The 25,320-nt window shown below is 63.0% G+C and overlaps 2 protein-coding genes across 2 annotated transcripts; both read left to right on the top strand.

Moving 5' to 3' along the window:
- The first annotated feature begins 5,356 nt into the window (after positions 1-5,356).
- Positions 5,357-13,367, top strand: TRIM3 (tripartite motif containing 3). The gene is made up of 11 exons (XM_015817307.1): positions 5,357-5,487; positions 8,197-8,437; positions 8,679-8,830; positions 8,927-9,107; positions 9,369-10,092; positions 10,192-10,295; positions 10,379-10,546; positions 10,944-11,112; positions 11,896-11,966; positions 12,377-12,517; positions 13,215-13,367. Exons 1-11 carry the CDS (start codon positions 5,357-5,359, stop codon positions 13,365-13,367), a joined length of 2,235 nt encoding a protein of 744 aa, XP_015672793.1.
- A 6,420-nt stretch (positions 13,368-19,787) lies between these two features.
- Positions 19,788-23,643, top strand: HPX (hemopexin). The gene is made up of 8 exons (XM_029284401.1): positions 19,788-19,877; positions 20,314-20,538; positions 20,698-20,851; positions 21,014-21,226; positions 21,440-21,556; positions 21,922-22,052; positions 22,679-22,823; positions 23,348-23,643. The coding sequence occupies exons 1-8, from the start codon at positions 19,788-19,790 to the stop codon at positions 23,629-23,631; spliced, it is 1,359 nt and encodes a 452-aa protein (XP_029140234.1). The 3' UTR covers positions 23,632-23,643.
- The last annotated feature ends 1,677 nt before the right edge of the window (positions 23,644-25,320 follow it).

The raw sequence follows: 25,320 nt of genomic DNA, 5'->3' as shown, positions 1-25,320 counted from the left end.
TCCTGGGCAGCTTTATTCCAACCAGCACAAATGACCCAAATGCTTCAATACCCACACAAAAACGATCATTGTGGTGCTTGTAGTCCGAGTAGCATTTCCAAGAATTGAGGAACTTAAGCATTAGCAAGTTTTGACTAAGCACGGTGCTCTCTTTGATAACTGCTTTTGTCAGGCGGTCCGTTTGAGTCGCCTCTCATCAGGTTGACCACTGATGGCCTTGCAGGTGGGGGGGGGGCTGAGGTGGGATGCCTGTGGGATCTCCAGAAAGTGTGCCATTTAATGGGGGGGGGAGAGAATCCAGGATAGGTCTGGTGCACAGCCTTTAGGAGTCCCTGATATCTCGGGCCTGCCCAGATGCTGAGCACTGCAGGGAGATTTTAAGGGGGGGGGTTTGTCTGCCCCTTATTTCATCCCTCAGCTTTGTCCCACTGAGTGAACAAACCCAAACAGGAAATGGAGACTGGCGTCTGCTGTTCCTATCCTGTAAGAATTGGATTGCCATTGGTTCCTGAATGGAAAAATGACGGGCACCCAGGCGATCGATCCGTGATTGTGCAAATCCTCCTAAGCAGCAGATTCTACCCCCAAACATCTCTCTCCCCATCGCAAATGGCCAAAACAGGTGGAAAACATCAGCCGTTTAATAGCAGCAGATCACGAAGAGCCGGGGCCCGTGGAGGTCTTGGCCCGCGGAGGTTGGGTGTCCTGGCTCTGTCACTGCCCCCTCCCCGTGGGACTCTGTGGGGCAAGATGGGAAGTGCAATTGCAACACAATGCCCAGGCCTGCAGATTATCCGGGTGGCCCAGCTAGAGAGTCGCAATAGCCACATCGTGGTCCATGGAGAGAGAGGTGCCCCACCTAGAAAGCCCACCTTGAAAAAATACAGACCACAACCAACAACAAGATCTTGTACACAGCCTGTGTGTGTGTGTTGGGGGGGGAACCGAGGGCCACAGGAACCGATGGCAGGCGGGGCACAGCCCTGCGCTTCTTGGCAAATGAAAAAGCATCAGGACCCACATTTTCCTGGGTTTTTTTTGCATCCCTCTTCATGTTAAGGCAGGGGTGTCAAACTTGGAATGTCACGTGACGTGTCGTGACTCTTTTTCCATTGCCGGCCGTGGGGTGGGCGCGTTTTTGGCATGATGCATCTGGCCTGTGGGCTGGCAGTTTGACATCCCTGTGTTAAGGGAACGAATGTTTCACTAGTGGCCGAGGGGCAGCCGGGCGTCTGTTGGGCACTGCCAGACCTCCTGCAACTGCCACCCGCCCAGCCTCACTCTAGAGCAGGGCTCCTCTGTGGAGAAGCTGGAGGTGCCCCACGGAGAGGGGGCTTCAGGCAGGGCCAGGGGCAGCCAGAGACTTCAGTCCATAGGACTCCCGGCGTAGCTTCGCCAGCAGCTTTGGAATCGTCCAGCCTCGTGTGTTGCACACATGGCAGCTTCTTTACAGGGCAACCAAGGGGACTGAAGCAAAGCATAAACTGGGGGGGGGGGGAGTGAAATCTCCCCCCCCCCCGAAATTCCAAAACTACCAGAAGAACGACCAACTCTGTAAGAAGAATCTGGGGTAATAGATGGGGGTTGGCCTGGGGCCAGGGCTCCGGGGCCAGTGAGGGCAACAAGGTCAGCAGCCAGAACAGAGGATATTTCAGGCAGAAAAGGAAAAAAAAATCCCCATGCAGCCTATTGAGAACACTGAATATCCAGCACATAATTTCCCACTCGGATAGCAAGAACCGTGGGAGAAAAGAATTAAACCAGAGTTAGGGAGGGAGGGAGGGGGGGGTTAAACCAGGCCGAGGAATTAGCTCAGCGTTTAGTGAAAGGCCAGAAGGGGGGGGGGCGGCCCTGGTGAGGGCCCTGGCAGGAGAGGGGCTGGCCTTGGAGGGGCTTCTCTGGAAAAGGGTTGCACTTTCGTGGGCACCGAGCGAAACCCTCGGGAGAGGGGGGGCAGGTGTTTTGCAGAAGTGGGGGCTCTGTGGAGGGGGTGACCTAGATCCAGACTCTGGGGTCGATCCATCGGGGGCTGCTGCAGCTACACACAGAGGCAGCACCACCAGGAGATCCACTTCTAATTTAGGCTGGGACTCTCCAACGGAAGCCTTGCCCTCTTTGCACATCCCCGTTTCCCGTGGTGATGAAGGGCGAAGGACTTTTCGAAAGGGGCTGCGATGCTGGTGCTGGCCAGCCGGGAGGAATGGCCGGAGGGGGGATAGCATCACCCACCTTCCGGTATTGGTCACTTCTGGTCAGAGGATGGACCTCATTTCCAGCTCTGGGGGCACTTGCGGTGCTTCCTTCCCTTTGGGCCCCCCCACGTTTTTTTCCTCCTGCAGATTCCAGGATTGTAATCTCAATGGCAGAGGCCAAGTGGCACTCTGGGGCTTTGGGGTGATGCAGGGCTGGGGTAACGGTAGAGTGATTGTCTGCTGTGCACCCCCCACCCCCCACCCCCAAGCTCCCCTCTGGTAGCTCACAGACCACGTTATGGTAGTTAAGGGGGGAGGAATACGGCAGGAGACGAGGGGCCGGCTGTTCATGGGGACTGCAGGACTGATGCTTTATGTTGGTTTTGTGCACCAGCTCCAGGGTGTCGCCTCCTCTATGCGGGCAGAGACCTGCTGGCTTGTTATTGTGTGACAGGTGTGTGTGTGTGTGTCCTGTCACTGTTCTTTGAGTGAGGGGGGTGTTTCTTTACCTTTTAGTCCACCTGCTCCTCAGGAATCCATCGCTGGATAATCTTTGTCCGGTATCTAACCTTCTGTTTTCGGGGAAGGGGGTTGAGAACGGCTGCGTAACAGCTTCAGAGGACCTCGGCAGGTGGAGCAGATTACCTGGATCCCTTTCAGTCAAGATTCAGAGTATGGGGTGGAAGCAGCATTGGTGGTGATTTGGGTGATCTCTGCTGCAGTCTTGACGGGATCCATCCCTTTTTGCCCTACTTGACTTCTTTGGGGCTTTCTGTGCCATCAATCCCAGTATCCCTCTGAATGGGGGATGGGAGGGGGGTGTGGCCCTGTGTTGTGCTGGCTCGCCTCCTTTCTCCGGGGTCAGTTTCAGCTGGGGGGGGGGAGAGATCCCACCCTCGGCCACTGCTGGGTCAGTTGCTTTTCTCCTCTCTCTTTTAAACACCCACAGGAGACCTCCGGGTGAGCTCCTCTGTCATCATGGGGTGAAGCAACCCCCATATGCAAAGGATGCCCATCCCTGCCCCGGGGGAATTAGGCAATGCTCGGGCTTCTCATTTTGGTGTCTGGAGGTCCTGAGGGGGAGTGGGCTGGTTGGGGAACAGCAGGCTTCGGCCGAACCCTGGCGAGGCTGAGTGGCTCTGGATTTTGGGACCCCCTGGTTCTGGAATGCCTTTGGTGACGACGCTCTTGATGCCTTTCAGATATCCATCCCCACGGATGTGGGGGAAGCGCTTGATCCCCTGAGGAGGATGCGATCTTGGTAATGCATGGTAAGTGGAAAGGATGGTCCCTGGTACGATGTGCTTCCAACTGCGGGGGCTCTCCAAAGGGCATCCATCATTGCCCTGGGATGGGGGGGGAAGGGGTGTGGCCAGAAGGAGAAGCAGCCCTGACACCCCCAGCCTGGCTGACTTGCACCTTGGAGCGTTTGTTCAGCCAGGATCCTTCTGGTGAATGGCCAGGCCAGGCCGCAGCAGGAGCAGCTGGTTTGGCCACTCTTGCTGGCTTCCTTCACCCTGAAGGCGCTGAGAGGGCGGTCAGGGATGCAGAGCCAGCACTCGCCGTCCCCCCACCCTTGGCTGCAACCGGAGGGAGGACCCACAGGGCTCAGGTCCTGGAGGTGGGTGGGGAGACATTCAGGGAGCAGAGAAGTGCCTGTCCCGTACGATTCCCGCTTTGGGTTCCCAGACCAGTGTGGTGCCCGTCTGCCTGGGAGGCTGAAGGGAAAGGTTCTGCAAAGAATGCCAGTGGCCGGGGGGGGTGGTGGGTGGGTGTGTGGACTTCGAGGAAGGGCACGGCCAGGGGCTCCAGGGAAGGTGGAGGAGGGCAGGTTGATATTTGTGACTAAGGGGGGAGCTCTATCCCACTCAGCCTGCCTGCCTGCCGTGGATGCCCCACTAGACAGAGGAGGGCGGGAGAGAAAGGCCCCCCTCGCAGGAGCCCCTCCGCCCTCAGAAGAGCCGCTGCTCCTGCCACGCCCCCGCCTGCTCTGGTACCCTCTGCCCAGATGCAGTTCCCATGGCAACCACCATCCCTCGGCTCCCGCTGTAGCGGGCGGGCCGCGAAGGGCCTTTCCCCCGCGGGCTGGGCCGCCTCCGACGCGGGAGCGGGTCCACCCCTCGCCGCGCCAGCCGCTTCCGCCCGCTCGGGCACTGCGGAGAAGCCGCAGCTGCTGCAGCTCCGAAGCGGGCTCGGCGGGCGCGACCATTCCGCGGCGGCGGCGGGGGAGCGAGGCGGGGCAGCGCCACCGTCCCGCCTCCTCGGCGGCCGAGCGACCCCCGGGCTTGGCGAGAGGGACGGGCGAGGGCGGGAGCCGGGCGCCGGGCTCACTGCGGAGGGCGCCGGGCGCGATTCCGCCCGTCGCCCCCTCCGCCGCCGCCAGCAGTGGTACGCTCCGGCCCATCGGCAGAGGGGATGCGGTGAGAAGCCCAGCCCGCTCGCGGCACCGCGGCCGCAGAGGGAGATGCGGGCTCCGGGCTCCGGACGCCGCCCGCGCTGACGCCTCCTGGCCGGGCAGCCCTCGCGGGGAGCCGAAGCCGCGGCGGGTGAGCGCGTAGTCCGGCCGCTCCCCGGGCTGGGAGGCGGGAGCGCAGGCAGCGTCCCCGCCCAGCCGAGCGAGCGAGCGAGCGGGCGGAGGGGCCATTAGGCCGGCCGCAGAAGGGCGTGGCGGGCGCCCCTGCCTCGGAGAGCGTCCCCGGCCCGGGCCGGCCGACCGGCCGCCTTCCCGCCGCTGCGCTGCTTCCCTCCAGGGAAGGGGAGGAGCTGCAGCCTCCCCGCCGGCCCTCCGCGCAGAAAGGCCGGAAGCCCCGGGCGCGGCCGGTGAGAGGCGGCCGGCCTTCTGTCCTCCGGGGGTGGGGGTGGGCCGCCAGGGCAGCGGGCGGGGCGGCGTTGCCCGGAGGAGCCGGGGGCGGCGGCCGGGCTCGGCGGGGCGGGGGGCGGCAGCTGGGCCGGGGGCAGAGCCGAGTGGCGCGGCGCATGCTCGGGGGCGGCGGCGGGCGGGGGGGGGAATGCGGCTCCGCGCTCTGCCGCCTCTGGCGAGAGGAAGCCGGGCGGAGGCGCGGCCGCCCTTCGTCCTTCCCCTCCGGCGGGGCTGAGGGCCGCTTGTCTCTTCCCGGGCAGAGCAGCAGCCAAGGGCGCCGCGCAGCCTCCAGCCGGCCCTCGCCATGGCCAAGCGCGAGTCCAGCTCCAGCCCGGTGGTGCGGCAGATCGACAAACAGTTCCTGGTGTGCAGCATCTGCCTGGACCGCTATCACAACCCCAAGGTGTTGCCGTGTCTCCACACCTTCTGCGAGAGGTGAGAGCCGCGGCCCCGCCGTCTGCCAGCGGCCCGGGGGGGGAGGGAGGGGGGCACGGCCTGCTTCCCCCTCCCGGCTCCGGGTGCTTGTTGGCGTCCGGCCAAGCGGCTCGCTGAGCGGATCAGGAATGGCGACCGGGCGCTGCGTGGGCGGAGGGGGAGGAGAAGCTCTGCTTCTCAATCCCCCCCCCGCAGATTCCCCCCCTCCCCCCCGAGATTTGCAGGGCCCCCGAAGCCTGCAGTCTGCTGGAGCGGATGCAGTGGGTCAGGACGGGGCGGTGGGTAGCAAGAGCTGGACGTTGGTTGCGCTGCAGTCTCTGTGGTTTCCTTTGAGGCTTTGATCACGTGGGACAATCTAAGGAGGGAGGTCGTGGGATGGGTGGGAGTAGAGCCCACCCAAAGACCGTCTTTGCTAAGGGCGATCCCTTGCTGGAGATGCTCAGGGTCCTTACGGGCGTCTGTGAAATAAGGGCCAGCCGTAGGAGAAAGCAGAACGTTCCCCCTGCCAGGGATCCCAGCAAGGGACGGCCGAACCTCTTCCAGCCAGAGCGGATCAGTGGAAACCCAGCCTTTGTCTTTTGATGACACAAGGAGGCCGCTGTGCAGACCCTTCGCCCTGCGAGGTGGTCCGGCCCAGAATACGGCCAGGAGTCCTGGCTCTGCCTTTCTTGTAAGGGGACATTAACAGGTTCTTGCAGGATGGAAAGTATTCCTCCCTTCCTTCCTTCCTTTCACTCTCCCAAAGACTGGGGGGGGAGGGGGGGTCCCATGCCATCCCCTCTTCTGTGGGCTTTTGCCCCCTGGTTGCCCCATCTGCGGCTCTGCCTCCTGTCTGCCAAGGTCATTGGCACATCCAGGGCACAGGCAGACTGCCAGGCTCCCAAACCCCAGGAAGGTCCCCAAATGCTGCTCCTGGAAGTGAAGCCTCCTGAGGGACCCGGCCAGGCTCTTTGACCTTTGCTGACCTTTGGGCAGCCCACCGTCTCACGCTGTCCAGGAGACCCTCGGACACTTTAAACTTTGCCTCCCGTACGTTGGACTGTGCTGGTGATGTTGTCTCTGACACCCTCCCCCCCCAAACACCACTTCTGGATTTGTCTGGGGCTGGATTTGCCATCAGCTGCGCTGGTCCCTGGAGTTTCCCTAGGCCAAAGTGGGCCCCTTTGCTTCTGCGTTGGACAAGCTCCCCATAGGGCTCTGGGTCCTTGCCAGAGGACGGCTCCTACTTAGACGGGCGCCTCGGGGGTGGGCCAGGCTCAGCCCTCCGCGAAGCTGCTTCCACATCTGTGACCCGGCCTTTGGGCCTTGCCCCTTGGTCTGGGGAAGGGGCTCGGGGGTTGCTCCCCTGCTGCTGTGCCTGCCTTGGCCATCAGGGCAGCGGGGTTGTCCTTGCCATGCCAAGCCTGCAGCCCTGTTGGCATCAGGCTGGCTCCCGGCGTTGGCTTTGGGGGCAGGTCCTGCAAAACAGAGGGGAGGGCGGCCGAGGCGTTTTGTGTGTGACTTTTGGCTTCTCTGTTGTGAACCGCTGCCAGTCCGGTGGATTGTCTGGGTATAAATGAATAGGGAATATTAGCTGCGTCTCCTGAGCGGAATATTACAGCCGTAGAGTTGTGGGGACTTAAGAGGCCATCTAGCTCTTCCCGCCTTGGTGCAGAAGGGGAAGTGCAGAGGCCCTCCAGCCCATGGAGGGTTTTAAATACTTCTTCATCAAATCATCATTATTTTTATAAATAGTTCAAGCTGGCAATCGTATCTAATAGTGTCTATGGAGATTTTTCAGTCATCCAGGTCAGGGTTGTCTCAAAGGTGCTTTCTCAAAAGACAACCGGTACGTTTCTTCCCACTAGTGCTTCCTTCTCCTATTTTCCCCACAACCACAGCAACCCTGCGAGGTTGCCAGCCTGAGACCGGCTGTCTTGCTCCCTGGTGCTACCACAGTCACCCAGCTGCTTTTTCATGCCTAAGGCAGGACTAGAACTCTCTGTCTCCTGGTTCCAGCCTGGAGCCTTAGCCTGGCCACCCCCTCCTCGGAGGAAGGGTACATGCTTCCCTTGGCCCTGACACAGCGTTTCAGCTGCAGCCGCTCCCTGTCCTGGACTCGGAAGCCCTGGGCTCTGGGTGCAAATCCTGGCCAGAGTTGCCTGTCCCTGCTTGAGGGGGGCCACGTTCTTCTTTCCATCCCGCCCTGCCCTTGAGAAGATGGCCCTCCGGCTTTCCACGTGGGGAGCCAAGGCCTGGAGCAGCTGGGCCGGTGGCTCCCTTCCAGCGCTGCATGGAGAGGTGAAACTTGAGCAGTTTCAAGCTGGCAAAAGATTTGGTGCGCCGATCATCTGCCGGGGGTGGAGTGACCCTGTGGACAGACTGCCTTCCTCTGCACTGGAGCTGAAATCTTGTTGGGGTGGCTGGAGGTGGGCTGGAGTGTTGAGGCAGTAGGCAGAACAGGGCGGTTCATCTGAAACCTCTGGTGCCCACAGCTGGTTGAGACAGCAGGCAGGCTGAAACAGCAGGCGCCCCGGGCATGGCATGGGGTGTGGGGGGAGGACTGGTGCAGGACAGGTGGCTGGCTCCTTGGGACACCCAGCACACCCCCCCCCCCGTCCCACTTGGTCCTTCGGAGGGCTGGCTGTGGCTGAGGGCCCTGCCTGCCTGGCTCTGCCCTCTGCCAGGGGCCACAGCCCAGCTTGACTTGCCTCTCGCCCCCTTGGCCAGGTGTCTCCAGAACTACATCCCACCCCAGAGCCTGACCCTCTCCTGCCCCGTCTGCCGCCAGACCTCCATCCTCCCCGAGAAGGGGGTGGCTGCCCTGCAGAACAACTTCTTCATCACGAACCTCATGGAAGTGCTCCAGCGCCAGCCCGACAGTGCCGGCCATGAGGATGCCATCGCCATGCTGGACTCTGTCAGTGCAGTGCCGGGCAAGCCACTCTCCTGCCCCAATCACGAGGGGAAGGTACGTGTGGGGCTCGCGCTCGTGGGGCGGATCAGTGGGAGGCGAGCCCTCTTTTAGCCCTCTGCCCAGAAGCTTTCCCTTGCCAGCGGGAGGGTGGGGCGTCCACATCTCCGCTTTCTTTTTCAAAACCAGAGGGGCTTTCTGGGGGCAGGAGCCAGGGGTCTGTCCTCAAGGCAGCCATGCTAGCTGGGGACTGGGTCTCAAGGGTCCAGGGCTTACCAGCTTCCCCATCTGCCGCCAGACCATGGAGTACTACTGCGAGGCCTGTGAGACGGCCATGTGCCATGAGTGCACAGTGGGGGAGCACCGGGAACACGTGACGGTACCTCTGCGGGATGTGGTGGAGCAGCACAAGGCCTCGCTGCGCCAGCAGCTGGACGCCATCAAGAGCCGGTATTGCACGGGTGGGCTGCAGGTCCAGCTCGGGGGCTGGGGGGCTGTTACTCTGCTGCGCAACCCAGATTCCTGAGGGTTCTCCTTGTCTCCCAGCCTGCCACAGCTGGCCACAGCCGTGGAACTCGTGTCTGGGATCAATCAGCAGCTGGTGGAGCGCAAGAATGATGCTGTGGCCGAGATCGGGAGCACTTTTACTGAGCTGGAGAAGGCCCTGGGGCAGCGTAAGGGGCTGCTGGTCCGAGACCTGGAGGCCCTCTGTGGGGCCAAACAAAAGGTAAACCCAGAGAATTTAGGGGGTCTCCTCTCGGGCCCTGGCAGCCCCCCCTTGCTTCCTCCCCCAGCTTGAGAAGACAGTGGCTGAGAGGCTCTCGGTGGGTTGGCTCCATTGGCAGAGCCTTACAGGCCAGGTAGGGGCAGGAGGGGGCTGTTGCCCTTGCCAGTCCTACTCTTGGCAGCTAAAGGATGGCTGTCCCCCCCCGTCCAGCTCCTGGGGCGTCTTGCTGGGCAGGACTGAGCCCCTTCTTCCCTTGCTCAGGTTCTACAGGCCCAGCTGGAAATCCTGCGCCAGGGCCAGGAGAACATCCTCAGCAGCTGCAGCTTCACTGAGCAGGCCCTGGACCACGGCTCGGAGACAGAGGTGCTGCTGGTGAAGAAGCAAATGAGCGAGCGGCTGAATGAGCTGGCCAGTCGGGAGTTCCCCGAGCAGCCTCATGAGAATGCCCAGGTGGACTACGTGGTGGAGACGGAGGGCGTGCGCAAGTCCATTCTGAATCTGGGCGTGCTGCTCACTACCAGTGCCATTGCCCACAAGACGGTGGCAACAGGCGAAGGCCTCCGCCACGCCGTGGTGGGCCAGGCTGCCTCACTGACCATCACCACCAAGGACAAGGATGGGGAGCTGGTGCGCAATGGCAGTGCCTGCCTGCAGGCCAAGGTGGCAGCGCCTGACAACTGCACCTTGGAGCACGAGGTGCAGGACAACAAGAACGGCACTTATGAACTGCTCTACACACCGCGCCAGGAGGGTGACCATGTCCTCTCCATATGCCTCTACGGGCAGCCCATCCGCAGCAGTCCCTTCCGGGTCAAGGCTGTCAAGGCCTCTGACGTGCCCCCGTCCCCAGATGATGTCAAGCGCCGTGTGAAGTCCCCCAGCAGCGGTCACATCCGCCAGAAGGCTGTTCGCCGCCCCTCCAGCATGTACAGCAGTGGCAAGAAGAAGGAGAACCCCATTGAAGACGAACTGATCTTCCGCGTCGGTCAGTGCCTGGGCGGGATGGAGGCAAGGGGAGCCACTGTGGCTCCTGGCTGGGTTGGTGGCCCCCACCTGGCCTCACTCGGTGCCCCTCTCTTGGCAGGAAGCCGGGGTCGGGAAAAGGGCGAATTCACCAACCTGCAGGGCATCTCCACATCCAGCAGTGGGCGCATCGTGGTGGCAGACAGCAACAACCAGTGTGTGCAGGTAGGAGCAGCTCCATCGCAGGCCCCAGGGTGGCTGCCTGGGACCCCTTCACAGGTGCTCTCTCCCCTCCCCCTGCCCACCAGGTCTTTTCCAACGAGGGCCAGTTTAGGCTGCGCTTTGGTGTACGGGGACGCTCTCCAGGACAGTTGCAGCGTCCCACTGGGGTTACGGTGGACCTTAATGGTGACATCATCATCGCAGACTATGACAATCGCTGGGTCAGCATCTTCTCCCCCGAGGGCAAATTCAAGGTGAGCATCTGGGGAGGCAGATGTGATTTGCAGGTTGGGATCTCTGCTGGTTTCAGTGGTCCCCCATCATGTCAGGGACTGGAAGCTTGCCATCTGCTTTGCCCAGTAGTGAGCCGGTCCTGGTTGACCCTCTTCAGATGTGTTAGATTCCCCTTCTTAGTTCTTGGAGGAGGGAGTGGGTGATGGGACTTGTGCTGCAACCCATGTTGGTTAGGGAGAGTTGGTCCGCTGAATGGCTGCAGTGGGGACTGGACAAGACTGTGCAGCCCTTCTGCCTGATCCCTCCTTTAAAGGGAGCGGGCTGCCAGGTGAGGGGTCAGGAAGACCTGCTCTCGGGGCTGACATCCATGCGGTGATGTCCTGGAGTTGGCACATGCCCGTATGCCTTCCTCCTCAGACTAAGATTGGAGCCGGGCGCCTGATGGGCCCCAAGGGTGTGGCGGTGGACCGTAACGGGCACATAATTGTGGTGGACAACAAGGCGTGTTGCGTCTTCATCTTCCAATCTAATGGGAAACTGGTAGCCAAGTTCGGGAGCCGTGGCACGTCGGAGCGCCAGTTTGCAGGTGCCCTCAATAGTTCCTCTCCTTTGCCTCAGGCCCATCTGGGAAGGGCTGGGAAGCCACCCTTTCAAGGCCACCCTCGTCCTGCCTGTGAGAGTGTGGCATCGGAGGATGGGGACTGCCCCCGCCCCCTCTGTGTTTGGGCTGTTCCATTGCCGCCCAGGGGAGGGTGGGCAGGTGGGTCCTCCCAGCTGCTACAACCCTTCTCTGGTTGCCTGGGCAGAGGGTGGGTGATGAAGCAGACTCCCTCTTGCCAGCTTTCACTCTTTGTGCAATGGCAGCTTTGGGAGTGATGGGAATGTCGGGGCAGGCAGAGGTGGGTCTATCCCCCCCCCCCAGCCAATTCCCCACACCAGAGCATGGGCTGGCAGGTGGTTGCTCCGCCAGCATTTCTGCTGGGTCTTTGTGGAGGCAGTGCCCGTTCTCCTGCCCCGCAGAGCAGCAGATGCATCTCTCTGGCTCTGGACACTTGGCCTGCCTGGGCTCTCCTGGGCTGCCTTTGGCCCAGCGCTCCCTGTTGCTGACCTGGAGCCTAAGCTGGTTATAAGCCTCTGGAGATTTGGGGGGCTTTCTGGGCCAAATAGACTTTGGGGGGAAGTTGGGGGGAAGAAGCTGGAGCTTGTTCTCTTGTTCGTTATCTTCAGGATTGGGATCGGCGCTTGGTCTCCCTGCTCCCCGATTGTCAGGTCCTTCCCAGCGGCTCATTCCTTCCGGATTCCCCTGCTCCTTGCAGTTCCTTGCCGTGCGGCTCTTCCTCACTTCTTTCCTCCCATTTTCTTTGCTCAGGACCACACTTTGTGGCTGTCAACAACAAGAATGAAATTGTGGTGACCGACTTCCACAACCACTCTGTGAAGGTGAGAGAGGGGCCGGGCCCAGGTGATCTTGAGGTCTGGAAGGGGAACTATGCTATTGCTGTGAGGAAGGCTTGGTTGGGGCCCTCAGCTGCTCCTGTGAGTTACGGGCCCCGGCTCCCCCCTCCCGAGCACTTCCCCTGCCTTGAGGAGAAACGTTCCCATGCGGAAGCCTGGGGGAGAGGACCTTTGGGCCCCACTGGCTCTGGGGAGACTCCCTGCCTGCCGGGAGGGAGGGGAAGCTTCTCGCACAAAGCCCCACGCCTTTGGTTCCTTTGCAAGGACCTCCCCCCCCCCCCCAATCACCGAGCAGGCAACTGGAGGCAGGGGCCAGGCCGGGCCAGGCCGTCCCTCTTGTGGTGCCATGCTGGGCCTGGGAAGCTCGGCCAAGCCATCCTCCTTCCTCTCCTCAGGTCTACAGTGCGGACGGCGAGTTTCTCTTCAAGTTTGGCTCCCACGGCGAGGGGAACGGGCAGTTCAATGCCCCGACGGGCGTGGCTGTGGATTCCAATGGGAACATCATTGTGGCCGACTGGGGGAACAGCCGGATCCAGGTGCTTGGTGGGAGCTGGGCAGCTCGATCTCTTCCTCCTCAGCAGCCGGCCTGGGGACCAAGTCCGGGGACACCCGAGGTGTTCTGGGGGCGCAGAGGGGGCTCCGGGACCAGGCAGAAAATCAGGGCTGATCCCGTTAATTGAAGCGGAGGCTGCCGTTGAACCCTTTTTCTTTGGGGGCCCTTCATGGGCTGCCGAGCAGGGGGTTGTAGTGATCCAGCAGCCTCTTCCCAGTGTCTCTCAAACTCCCGGGATGAAGGCAGTGGCTTGAACCCTCGGCTCTTGCTCCCGGGGACAATGCGGATGCTGGCGCTCCTGCCGCATGGCCCTTCGTGCCTGGGTGTGGCCACTGGGTGTGTGGCACGGGGGGGGGCTTTCCTTCTGCCGCTGCTCAGCGACACCTGCAAAGTGGGCTGGAGCATGTTGCTCTGGGGGTGGGTGGGGGGGAGTGGAGGACGCCTCCTCTCAGGCCCAAGCCTGACTGCGTTCCATTGGGGAGGGGCTCCAGCCCCTAATTATTCTGGCTACCCTTTCCTGCCCCACCCGAATGAGGCACATTGCTTTTGAGATGTAGTGACCAGAAGTGGCCGCTGGGGTCCATGGCCAAGGAGGTGCTCTTCCTCTTGACTCCTGAGATGGGCTGTGTGAGGGCAGTGCTGTCTCCCGTCGGGGTTCATGCCCCCCTGCTCTCTTCCAGGTCTTCGACAGCTCGGGCTCCTTCCTGTCGTACATCAACACCACGGCGGATCCGCTCTATGGGCCACAGGGCTTGGCACTCACCTCGGACGGACACGTGGTGGTGGCTGACTCGGGCAACCACTGTTTCAAGGCTTACCGCTACTTGCAGTAACCCTGGCGGGGCAGGCTGGAAGGGGGGGGCTCCCTGAGTTCCTTCTGGCCCGCCTGCTGGACTATGCGCTTGAGGGCGGGCTGGCCCTCCGGGGTCCTTCTCCCCACACCAGATTGGGGGTTCTGCAGCTGTGTGTGAAGGTGCCAACAGCCACAATGGCAGCTATGCAGCACTGGGACAGCTTCCAGGGAGTGGGGGTGGTCCCATAGTCTCCAAAAAAGCTGACCTTTGCCCCCCAGTGAGGGGGGGAGAGCCTCCCTGTGGGCACCACACCGCTTGCTTTTATGGCTAGGCGGGGCCTTCCCCGATGCCCCAGTAGGAATCCCTTGGAATCTCCTGGCTCTCCCCCAGATTTCCCCCTCCCTCGTTTTTTTTCTGCACTTTATCATTGCCCAGCAAGGGGACCAAAACAGCTCCCCCTCCTCTTAGCAAAGGCCGGCCGGTCACCCAGCTGCAAGAACCGGGAGGGGGACGGAGGACCCCTTGCTCGGCTCCAGAGACCATTTCTGCAATGCCTGCAGACACCAGCGAAGCCAATAGAGGCTTCCAGGGGGGGACCCCGATGACTTCCTAGGAACTGGAAGTTGGGGCTCCACTGAGAAGGCCGGGCCCCACCCCCATGGGGAGGGGGTGGCTTTACCCACCCATCACCCTGTCCCCATTTTCCCTTCTGGGTGAAATTCTGGGCTAGCCAGGCATTCTTGTAGTAAAAAAGCCCTTTGGCCAATCTGGCGCCCCTCTCTACGTGGAGCTCAGAGGCCCCACAGGGCTCCTGTGCTTTGGGGGCCTGGGGGGGGGAGAGCTGTTCTGCACCGGGTGGGAGGGGACCCAGCATCGGTTTCCCTGGCCCCTCAGAAGTGCTGCCCGCCCCCACCCAGCCCTGCAGCTGAGCAGCCCAGCCTGGCTGAGGATGCCCGACCCAGCCCAGTTGGTCCCCCAGAGTGCCAGCTCTGCCCTCCTGCCCCTGGCTTTCCACACGCCCCTCCCCTCTGGCTGAGCAGAGGCAGCCACGTGCTAATGGAATTATGTACAAATAAAGTATTCTGAAAATAAACACCCTCTCTGTCAGCTCTGGGGCGGGGCGGGGGGGGATAAGGGGGGCTGCAGCTGCTGCTTGCCTAGGGCCACATCTGCCCACTGCTGCCAGAGCCAGTGGGGGGGGGGAAGAGGGCAGAAAGCAGCTTCCGCCTGAAGAAGCCCCCCTGGGACGAACCTTGCACTGCTGGGATCCTAGGAGGATGCTCTTCCCCCCCCCCCCCGGTTTGGGGTTTCCTGCCGCCTGGAGGGGCCTCCCTGGTCTGTCCCGCTGCCCCTCTTCCTGGAGATGCGCCCCCGCCTCTCGAACCACGGACGGCCTCCTGGGACGCGGCCTGATCTGAACCGGTGGCCCCCTCTGGAGGGCGGTGGGGCCTCCCCCTGCGCTGCCAAGCTCTTCGAGGGGGGAGGGGGGGCTCGGTGACGGCCAAGTATTCCGAGGGCGACGTGCCCGCTTTCCACTTGCTGTCCTGCTTATCGGCGGCTTCCACCCGCTCAGCGGCCGCGCCCTGGCAGGGTTTGGGGGCTGCACTGGCACGAGACGCCGGAGCCCCCCCCGTGGCTACAGGCCCCCCTCGGTCAACAACCCTGGCCACCGGTTCCGACAGCCGCCCCTCCCACCCCCTGGATTCAAAGTCCCGACGCTTCGTGTCCACGTGCCCGCATTTTGGGCGGCCGCTTGCCGGCTCCCGGGGTCACGTGGCTGCGGCTCCGGCCAGAGACCGAGGTCGCCCTCCGGACGTCGGGAAAGGCCGGACGCCCAGTGCGGACCGCGGGCTCGCTTTGACGGCCTCTGCACTAGAGGCGGGAGAACCTGGCCGGTCACCCGGTGCTGACCTCGGGACCGACCGTCAATCCGGGCTCCCTTACAGTCGTAAACCGAGGACCGGCTCTGCCGAGCCGCGCCGCTGACCCGGGGCTTCAGGGGGCCCCCCGCGCCATCGGCCGGGCTGCGCTCCGTCTCTTGCGAAGGGCGAGACGGGCGCCTCCCAACCACGGGCGAGGTGCTAACCGAGCCCGCCTCCCGCCCCGTCTCCCCGGGCCGCCTCACTGCTCCCGGGCTCCGCTCCCGCCCTCGGGAAGCCCCCCCGTCGGAGCCCGCCGAGCGGCCCCTCCCGAGCGCGGAGCCCCGCCCCCTCGCCCGACGACACCCGAGAGCGGGCTCGAGCGACGGCCCCTCCCGCCCGGCATTACGAGCGCTGCCGGCTTTGCTCCTTCGCCAGCCCCGCCCCCTCGGAGAGGCCCTCGGGGAGGGAAGGGAGCAACAGCGACTTGATTGGCCGCCGCCGCCTGACGCAATAGGGAGCGTCCCAAGCCGGGCGGCGCTGGGGTCTCCTCCTGCAGGGCGCGTGCGCGGCCGGGTGGGGCGGGAGGCTCCCAGGGAGTCGCGCAAGCGTTTCCGGGCTGTAGTTAAAAGGCGGAGCCTGGAATCCGCCACGTGGTTTGACCTTCAGAGGGCGGATCCCGGCTCCTCCCCCAAGACCGCCCCTCGACGGGGGGCGGGGGCTTTGGGCAGACCGCTTCGGGGAGGGAAGGGGAAGGGGGAGGGGGAGGGGGCGGCTTTCCCAGAGCGCTCGAGACCCCCCCTCGCTTCCCCTCCCCTCCGGAGCGCAGAGCCGGGGAGGGCGGGACCCCGAGTCAGGCCTTTCTGACGGGGAGCTGGCTTCACACAACCCGCTCGCCCTCCCTCCTGCTCCGGCAACCTGCTGTGCCGTGGAGAGAAACCCTCTGCGGGCTTTGTGCGAGGGAGGGAGGGAGGGGCTCGTGGCGCCCGCAGACCCGTCCTCCCCCGGCCTTCCGTGGCTGCGGTTCCTTTTGAACCATTGCACCCCCCCACGCCCCCCTTTCCCATCAGGCCGGAGCCCCCCCGGAGCCCCCGCTGCTCTCCCGCCCGAAGCACCGCCGGGAACCCCCCGCACCGTGGCCAGCCGAGAAGCCCCCCCGCCCTCCCTCAGTGGGTCACCTCCCCCCTTCGCTCGCGCCCCCCTCCCCCCGTCTCCCGGGGAATCTGACGCCTGGCTTTGGGGTCCTGTGGGAGAGCTCGAGGGGGACGCGGCCCGATCTCCCTGGGACCACGGGAGCGGCCGGCAGATCTCCCCGGGGAGGGGGGGCGCAGGGCTGCCTTCTTGCACGGCCCTTTCTCAGACTCCGGCAGCCCCCGGTCCGCTAACCCAGCTGGCGTGGGCTCGGCGCAGCTTCTGCCTCGGCATAAAATGGGCTGGTCAGAAGTCGGGGCTGAGTTGGCGGGTCTCCCCGAGAAGCAGCTGGGAAGGATCAGGCCCACCTATGGGTGCCCGGTGTCTCCTTCCCGGGGGGGGCGGCGGCGGCGGCGGGAGGAGGGTTACGGGAATTCCTCCCGTTCCGTCCAGAGATCAGGGAAGGCCTTGGCAGTTTCCCGGTCTCGACGTGCCAGAGGAAGGCAAACATCGCCCCTATTTGCAATAGTGGGGGAGGGGGGAATCTGGCGCAGCGCCGGCCTGACTCGGACCGGCAGGGGTGGGGAGGGGACCGCGGGGCGGACGGAGCTGCCGGCCTCTCCTTACAACCTGGACTCTCTGGGGCCCTTAGCCGAATCCTCACCTGAAAGGTCACAGAAGAGCAAGTGGGCTTTGGAGTTCTTTTGGGTGCGCATTCGTGGATGTGGTTGTGTGTGTGATCTCCAGCCCCCCTGCTGGAATGGTCCAGGACACCCCCAAATCAGCCTGGCAAGGAAATGGCACAGGTGGGCAGGGGTTTCCTTTCCTTGGGAATCGTAAATGAGCAGAGTAGGGAGCGGTTGGTATCTTTGCAGGGAGGGGGGAGCAAGAATCCTCTGTCCCTTCCTCCCCCTCCCCCTCCCCCTCCCCCCCACTGAGGACCAGGGATGGGCACAGAGAGACTTGCACAACCTGGGAATTTCCTCATAAGTTGGGAGCCCCACTCAGCTCCCGCCGCCTCCATCCATTCACTCTGCCTGTGAGTGTGTGAGGGGGGGGGGAAGCACCATGTGCTGTTTCCTCATTCTGCTTCAAGAGTTTCTGGGAACCTGGCTTATCATCTGTAAACAGGAACGTGCCTGACCTTTTAGCATTAGTCTGATCTGTGCATGTTTGCAGAAATTGGATTGAAAAATCCACTGAACATTTCGTTCCCCTCTGACTCTGCAGGTTTGGAGCAGCAGCGTCTCCAGCATTTGTGTGGTGCGTCTTTGCCCATTTTTCTAAACACAACAAATGTTTCACTGCCTTCAAGACTGTAACAATTAGGGGGGAAATCCCCCATTCCTGCAGTGGAAGATGGTCCTTGGATGTATCCCCCTCCCCTGGAAGATGCTTTAGAAAAGTTGCTACAGAGAATTATAAGTGCCCAAGAACGTTGCAGAGCGGCACACTCCCATTACAGGCAGTTCTCAACTTAAAACAGTTCATTTAATGACTGTCCAAAGTTACAGTGGCCTTGAAAAAAATGATTGCAACGTCCACACAGTCACGTAACCAAAATTCAGATACTTGGAAACTGATTCATATTTACGATGGTGGCTGTATCCTGGGGGTCACATGACCCCCTTTTGTGACCTTCTGACAAGCAAGGTCAATGGGAGGCCGGATTTACTTAACAACCGTGTGACTAGCAACTGCAGTGATTCACTTATCTGTGGCAAGAAAGGGAATCTGCTTTTGTGGATGCAGCACCACCCGGTGTTCTACTTTTCTGCAGTTTTTTTCTTTTTGCAGATAATTCTTCCTGGGCCAGAGGTGGCCCTGGCGTCTTCTCCTCCTGCTGAGAACCCCCATGCTTGTCCCTGCCCGACTTTCATTCTGCCCTCACTCTTCGGCTTTTGCTTCAGTCTTGCAGGGTGTGGGTCCTCCCACCCCAGCGCCTGGGAGGTCTGCCTTCTTCCTTCAAGCCATTAATAATGATTCTGAGGACCCAGGACTGGCCGTTAATGCCTTGACCAGATGATTGTTGGCAAAGTATAGCTAGCCATCCTAATAAAGACATCACCTCCCGGGCTCTGAAAGGTTTTTGTTTTTAGTAATTTTGGAGGCCATCATTTTGCCTGTCGCTAAGAGGTCCCTTTAAATCTGGTTAGCTTTCGTCCAGTACTTCTTGTCTTGTTCCCCAAAGTGCTCCAGGGCAGGACAAGGAGTAACAAGTGGCAGAAGAGAGGCTCAACCTAGAAGTAAGGAGGAATTTCCTGGCAGTGAGAACAATTGACCGACCTGCGGGAGGCCTTCCCTCCAGATGAAGTGGGTGCTCCCTCACTGGAGGCCTTTAAGAAGAGACTGGGCAGCTATTTGTCCAGAATGGTCTGGGGGTCTCCTGCTTGCGTGGGTGGGGGGGTTGGACTAGAAGACCTCTGAGGGCCCTCCTGTTATTCTGTAACTCTTCTGTCCTTGAGGAGATTTCTGGTTTCGCTCCAAAAACTTGCAAGGTTTCGGCCAGGTGGCTGCTTTGGGCCTGAATCCTTCCCTGCTCTGAGCAGACAGCCAAACAACCCCCTCCAGGGAGGGCTTGCCATCCAGAGGTTGTGTGTGTGTGTGTGGGGTGGTGGTGTTTCACTTTCTGGAAGCCTTCAGCTTGACAGTCAGCTTGAGAGGAGCAAGGGAGGGGGGGTGGCGGGGGCATTCCTGGGCCTGACCTCTTGTCTGCTGAGTACACAGAGCAGGTCCACAGAACCTGTCCTTCCGGCTTCTTGCCCGGGGCCAGCTGGGGAAGGGACAGGCAGGCAGGATGTCTCCCCCCACTTCAGACCCCCACTCAACAGCCCAGCCCGAGCCAGGCCCTGGACCCCCCCCAAAGTTCCGCATCTGCTCCTGTAGTAGCAATGGGGTGTCTCTGAACAGAGCGGGGGGGGCTCAACTTCACCCAGGCCATTGAAGGATTCCCAGCAGCCAGGGAGGGGGTGGGGGGGGAGGAGGAATGACTCCTGGGGGGGTGGCATTGATTTTAGCAGCAGATCAAACTCAACTGTTTAGCCTGGAGTGGGGGGAAGGTATGGGGGGGGCTGCCATGATGGGGCACAAGGGGTTAAAGTGGGTGGTCCGGCTTAGGCAATGGGCGGGGTGCTTTTCCCCAGTTGGGAAACATCCAGCTGCCCCGATATAAGAGGCCGGGCACCAGGCTAGGCTGGCAGCACAGCATCATGGGTGGCCTCTCTGCAGCTCTCTGCCTCAGCTGGGCCCTGGCGCTGGTGGGCACCCACCCCCTGTGAGTGGCTGTGGACCAGGGGGGCACGGGGGGGGAGGGGATAAGCCCAGTCCTGGGAAGGGGCCAGAGGCTGGGCGCTCTGCCGTGGTGCTGAGTGATGAGATTTGCAGGGGGGGCCCTTGAGCCAGGATCCTACCGGGGATCCCCTTTGGCTCTCGGGCTGTGAGAGGGCACGCTCTGAATGACCAAACCCTAATGGGGATTTTCCTGGCAGGGGACACGGTGGCAACAGGACAGCCGGCACCTGGCATCATCTGGGCTCGGAGCCTGCAGCCAACAGCACAGGTGGGGGTGGGCTTCCCTCTGGGCAGAAGCAGACCCTGCAAGCTGCTCTTCTTTGGGATCCCACCTGGGAAAGCCCGCTTCCCCCAAATCTCCCTCTCCTTCCCTGGTGGGTGGGGGAAGGGGAGGGGTTTTCCCCTGGGGAGCCCCCAGCACCCCACCCTGAAGGCTGGGCCCACTTCAGCCAGGGGAGCACTAAGGGACGGCCAGACGAGCGGGGGGGGCTGGGAGGAGGGAGCTTCAGTCACCGACTTTCACCCTCAGCCAGGGGAGTCTTCCAGGCCTGCAGATTGGGGAGGGGGGTGAGCGGGGAGGGGGCTGTTGTGGACATGAGCCTCCTCTGCAGATTGGGAGGGGCTCTGGCTGGGGGGACCCTCACTGCAGTGCGTGGGTGTGGGTGTGTGTCACTGACTGCCATCTCCACTGTTCCCCCCCAGAGGTCACACAGCGCTGTGCGGATGAGGAGGGCTTTGACGCCGTCACGCTGGACGAGACGGGCACCATGGTCTTCTTCAAAGGCTCTTCGGTCTGGAAGGGCTTCACGGGCGCTGCAGAGCCCATTGAGGACTCCTGGCCTGAGATCCATGGCCCCATCGACGCCGCCCTCCGGATCCACTACAACGACCCCCAGGAGGACATCCATGACAACGTTTTGCTCTTCCAGGTGCTGCCAACCTGCAGGCAGGCTTGGGGGGGGCAGCTGGGGCCGCCAGGGAGGGAAGGCTGTGGCGGGAGGCTGGCAGGCTCGGGCAGAGGCGCGTCTAGGGGCATGGACAGGCAGTCGGGAGGCTGTGTGAAATGGCGGTCTTGCATCCCCTCGCAGGGCAAGAAGCTCTGGGCGTACCGCAAAGGGAAGCTTCGGTCCGGCTACCCCAAGCTGATTGAGGAGATGTTCCCGGGCATCCCAGCCGATCTGGATGCAGCTGTGGAGTGCCACCCGAAGGAATGTCCATCTGAGACCATCCTCTTCTTCAAGGGTGAGAAAGGCTCCCTCGCTGGACGGTCCAAGGGCAGGTCGGAAGCCTCTGTGCCTCGCCCACTGGAGGGAGGTGTTTGCTCCTTTGCTCTGGCTGCTGTTGCTGCCCCCTCCAGGGCCCCCACCCCTCCCCCCTCCAGCACTGACCCCCCTTTCTCTGCAGACCAGAGGGTGTTCACCTATGACCTGCGGACGAAGGCGGTGAAGCCGCGTACCTGGCCAGCCGTCTCCAACTGCACCGCGGCCGTGCGCTGGCTGGAGCGCTACTACTGCTTCCAAGGCATCCACTTCCTGCGCTTCGATCCTCTGCGGGGTGATGTGCCACCCCACTACCCACGGGATGCCCGGGATTATTTCATGCGCTGCCCTGGACGAGGTGGGTCTCCTCTTGCCCGTGGCTGCTGGGAAAGATGCAGCCGAGCCCTGGGCAGGTGCCTGGCCTGCAAGAGAGGGACGCAGGAAATCTTTGGCCTTGGATGTCGGGCAGGGTGAGGCCGTGGTGCACCCTAAGGAGGCGAGGGGGGGGCTCTTCCTGACTGGGAACCAAGCGGTGTCCTCTACCTCACTGCCTTGTCCTGTATCCCTACAGGCCACGGGGGGGAGTCCCGGAGGAACGCCACACTCTGGAGCATCCTCAACGCCTGCAGTGGGCGTCCTTTCCCGGCCTTCTCCTCTGACGACCCTGGGCGCATCTATGCCTTCCGTGGTAAGCAAGCTGGTTGGGGTGGGTGGGTGGGTGGGTGGGCAGGCCAAATGTGGGCTGCAAGTGCAGCTCAGCGAACTCATAATCGGGGAGTGTAGTGGGTCCCGTGGGGTACTTCCCTCATGCTTCCATGGGGCAGATTCACACGTGATGAGGCCTAGCCCTGAGTTTGCTCTAAGTCTAAGCTAAGTGGGAGGAGGGGTTAACAGCATCCTCTTGGTGCAGCTGCTGTGCGGTTTAGCCAGAGCGTGCGAGGCAGCCTGCCTCTGCTTCTAGGGGTGGTTGGGCCGGGGTGCCTCGTCCTGGGGGCACCTCAGCTGAGGGCTGGTGGGGCCTCTAACTGCTGCCGGCTCTCCTCCTCCACTCAGGTGGCCACTACTTCCGGGTGGACTCTGTACGAGACGGGCTGCACCCTTGGCTTCTGAACCACACCTGGTCAGGGATGGAGGGCGAGGTGGACGCCGCGTTCAGCTGGGCAGACAAGCTCTACTTCATCCAGGTGAGCTGCCGAGGGAGGCGGGCTTTTGCATCCTTCAAAGATCTGGGCCTCTGCCCTCATCGCAGGACGCACCTTTAGGGGCGGACAAGCCACTGTGGGTCACCGTCTCTGCTCCTGTCCCCTCCCCTTGGCTGGGGCAGAGCAGCCCCTCATTTTGTGAGGAAAGCTGGCAGTGGGGCATTTTTCTTGCAAGGGGGCTCCTCACCCGGCTGCTGCTGCTGCACTGACGCCCCACCCCGCACCCCGAGGCAGCCTCCAGGAAGATCGTCCTGCACGAAGGGGCCTTGCTGGCTCAGACGTGCTTGGCAGCTGAAAAGAGAGAGGTGCCAACCTGGGGCTTTGGCTGCCATTTCAGTAAACTCTGCCCCCCCCCAGCTCCCTTCAAGCGCTCCTGGGCCCTTGACTGCGTGTCTTGGGCAGGCCAGAGGGCAGGCCAACCCCCGGAGCCAGAAGAGTGCTCAGTAGAACCGCAGTCCCTTCAGAGAGCCCCAGAAAAGGACCAAAATTTGGGGCAGCAATCAGGGCATCCTGGAGGTGCCAGCCTCGGAGGTCAATTGGGGGGAGCAGGGTGGGGGGGCACCTGAGGCTCAGCAACTGCCCTTCCTCTCTCTCGCTGCTCCCTGCAGGACTCCCAGGTCACCATCTACAGATCTGAGCACGGCTACATCCGCGTGGAGGGCTACCCCAGGTCCCTCCTGGAGGAGCTGGGTGTGTCCCAAGCAGACGCTGCCTTCACTTGCCCTCACTCCTCGCTGCTGTACATCATCCAAGGTGCGCAACCAAAGAGGGGGTGGATGGGGGAGGGGCTCAGAGGGCAACCTCTCCCAAGGACACCCTTTCTGGGTCTAGCCAGTCCCTGGCCTTGCTTAAAGTCCAAAGCCAATCACAGCTTTGTATTGCAAGTGGCTTAGATCTCTGATGGGCTAGAGAAGGAACACAAAAACGAAAACACAACTCTCACCCCATTCCTAACCCAAAGCGCAGGTGAAAAGCTCAACCACCCCTGCGAGGGATTGTCCTGAAACCAGGCCCCTCACCTGGGAAACACCTGGCACTGATGGGGAAGTGCAATCCCTGGAAACCCCCCCCTCCCCGGGCTGAGCAGGATCCCATCTATGTTTTAGATGGAAATGTGTGTGCGTGCAGTGAAGGAAGCAGATGAGAGGAGGGGGGGGGCTTTGGAGACTTGGAATGGGGGGGGGAGGGCGTTTCTGTTTGTGGCCAGCCCCACCCAGCCTGGCATCCCAGATCAGGCCCCTCTGATGCCCCTCCCTCCCTCCCCCCCTCCCTCCCAGGAAATCACCTTCTGCCGATTGACCTGCAGCAGAGTCCTCGTCGCCCCGGGCCAGCGCGGCTCCTCCCCCACCCCCGCGTGGACAGCGCCATCTGCACCTCCAAGGGGGTCTTCCTGTTCGTCGGGGCGGACTTCCACCAGTACCAGGACGTGGCCCAGCTCAGCGCCGCCACCGTCCCCGCGCCAGCCCAGAACGCAGCGGCCGTCCTTTTCCGCTGCTCTCCCTCCGGGGCTCCCCAGCATCCTCCCCCGGGGGGGCACCGTCCCCGAGACACCCCTCAATAAACCTCGTCTCAGCAATTCTGTGAACGCTGCGTGTGTGTGTGTGTGTGTTTATGGGTGAGACGCCCACTCGGCAAGGAGCCCTGCAGACCAGCACGGGGGGGGGGAGTACAGGGGGAGGGGGTCTGGACCCAGACAGCGCCGAAGGCCACCCGGGCGCGGCTGTCTCAGAGGGGACCTAGCCGCCCCGCCTCCGGAGCGGGGACCGGGCGTGCAGGAAGGGCGAGACGAGTCGGGCTCGGTAGAACAGGCTTTTATTGAGGGCCGCTTAACTCGGCCGTTGGCAAGCGGGAGCCCGCTGGCCTCGGGGGGCTTAGCCGAAAATGCAGACGGTGCCCGAGGCCAGGCGGTGGTGGTACTCGTGCAGGAGGCTGGCGGCCAGCGGGAAGCTGCTCTTTGTTTCCAGCTTCCCCGGCACCACCAGGACGGTGACGCCGGGCCCGAGCCCTTCGGCCAGCTTCTGCAGCATGCGGCGGGCGAGGTAGCCGCGGGCGCGGGCCGGCTCGGCCTCCAGGCTGGCGTAGACCTCGGGCGGCGGGTTGGGCAGCTTCCACTCCAGCTCGCCGATCAGCTGGTTAGTGCGCGCCCGGTCCAGGGCCGAGGGGCTCTCCCGGTAGCAGGCCACCAGGCGGAGGCCCGCGGCGCCCCGGGCGGTGACGAAGCTACCCTGGGCCAGCACCTCCCCGCCGCCCGCCTCGCCCTCCGCCTCGCCCTCCGCCCGCCAGGCCATCACGGCCCAGCACAGCCAGTCGTAGTTCTGCTCCAGCTTGCGCAGGACCGAGGCGGCCAGCTCGGCCGGGTCGGGGGGCTCCCCCGCCTGCTCCAGGGCGCGCTCCACATCCTCCTGGGCCTGCTCGCGGAAGTAGCCCTTGCACTGGGCCAGCGCCTCCTTCATGCGCCTGTGCAGCGCGGCCACCCGCTGGTCCCAGACGCCCAGCAGCAGGGCCGGGTCGCGCTTGGCCAGCCCCGCCTGGCACAGCAGGCAGAGCAGCCCGGCGCCCAGCACGGCGTTCAGCTTCTGGCAGAAGAGCGCCATCTGCGGGCGGCGCGGGCGGTGGCGCTGCACGGCCTGCTCCAGCAGGGGGCGCTGCAGGGTGAGCACGGCGTTGCCCTGCAGGCGGCGCCACAGGCACAGCAGGCGGCGCTCCAGCTTGTCCCGCGCGCAGCCCTGAGCGAAGAGCTCCGTCTCCAGCCGCGCGGCCGGTGGCGCCGCTCGCACCGCCAGGCACAGCTGCCCGAAGGCGGCGGCCACGGAGTCCTCGCAGACGTCCAGCCCGCCGTCCTCCAGCAGCCCCGGCCCCGCGGCCAGCTCGCGCTCCAGCAGCTCCACCTCCCTGCGCACGAAAGCCAGCTCCTCGGCGGTGGCCGCGCCCCCCTGCAGGTGGGACACGACCCCCAGGGCCAGCGAGCGCAGCGACTGCAGGAAGCCCACCGGTTCCAGGCACTGGGAGAAGAGCGCCATGCCGCGTCCTGCGAAGAGAGGCGGGAGGGCTCAGAGTGCTTTGCTTGCCCGCCGCCAGTCGAGGGGCCGGAGCCCGGGACCCCCGCGGTCTGCCCGAGGCGGCGTTGCTGACCCTCAGCGCTGCGGGTTTCGTTCCTTCCCCCAGGAGCTGGGCTCCCTGACCGGCGGGATGCTGCTTCCACCCGGCCACTGTGGGGGCAGCAAGGTGGCCTGTTCACTGGAAGCCCACG

This window comes from Protobothrops mucrosquamatus, unplaced genomic scaffold, assembly GCF_001527695.2.
Source record: "Protobothrops mucrosquamatus isolate PMUCROS unplaced genomic scaffold, P.Mucros_1.0 scaffold570, whole genome shotgun sequence".
In the NCBI taxonomy this organism is placed as follows: Eukaryota; Metazoa; Chordata; class Lepidosauria; order Squamata; family Viperidae; genus Protobothrops; species Protobothrops mucrosquamatus.
Note: the sequence above shows the minus strand (reverse complement) of the source record. Positions and strands in the feature narration are given on the sequence as shown.

Bases quoted from the DNA above. Each gene is read 5' to 3' on its own strand.
- HPX (XM_029284401.1), top strand. From the start codon at position 19,788: ATGGGGATTTTCCTGGCAGGGGACACGGTGGCAACAGGACAGCCGGCA. The intron at 20,852-21,013 runs GTGAGAAAGGCT...CTTTCTCTGCAG, and splicing joins GACCATCCTCTTCTTCAAGG to ACCAGAGGGTGTTCACCTAT. The intron at 22,053-22,678 runs GTGAGCTGCCGA...TGCTCCCTGCAG, and splicing joins ACAAGCTCTACTTCATCCAG to GACTCCCAGGTCACCATCTA.
- TRIM3 (XM_015817307.1), top strand. From the start codon at position 5,357: ATGGCCAAGCGCGAGTCCAGCTCCAGCCCGGTGGTGCGGCAGATCGAC. The intron at 10,093-10,191 runs GTCAGTGCCTGG...CTCTCTTGGCAG, and splicing joins CGAACTGATCTTCCGCGTCG to GAAGCCGGGGTCGGGAAAAG. The intron at 11,967-12,376 runs GTGAGAGAGGGG...TCCTCTCCTCAG, and splicing joins TCCACAACCACTCTGTGAAG to GTCTACAGTGCGGACGGCGA.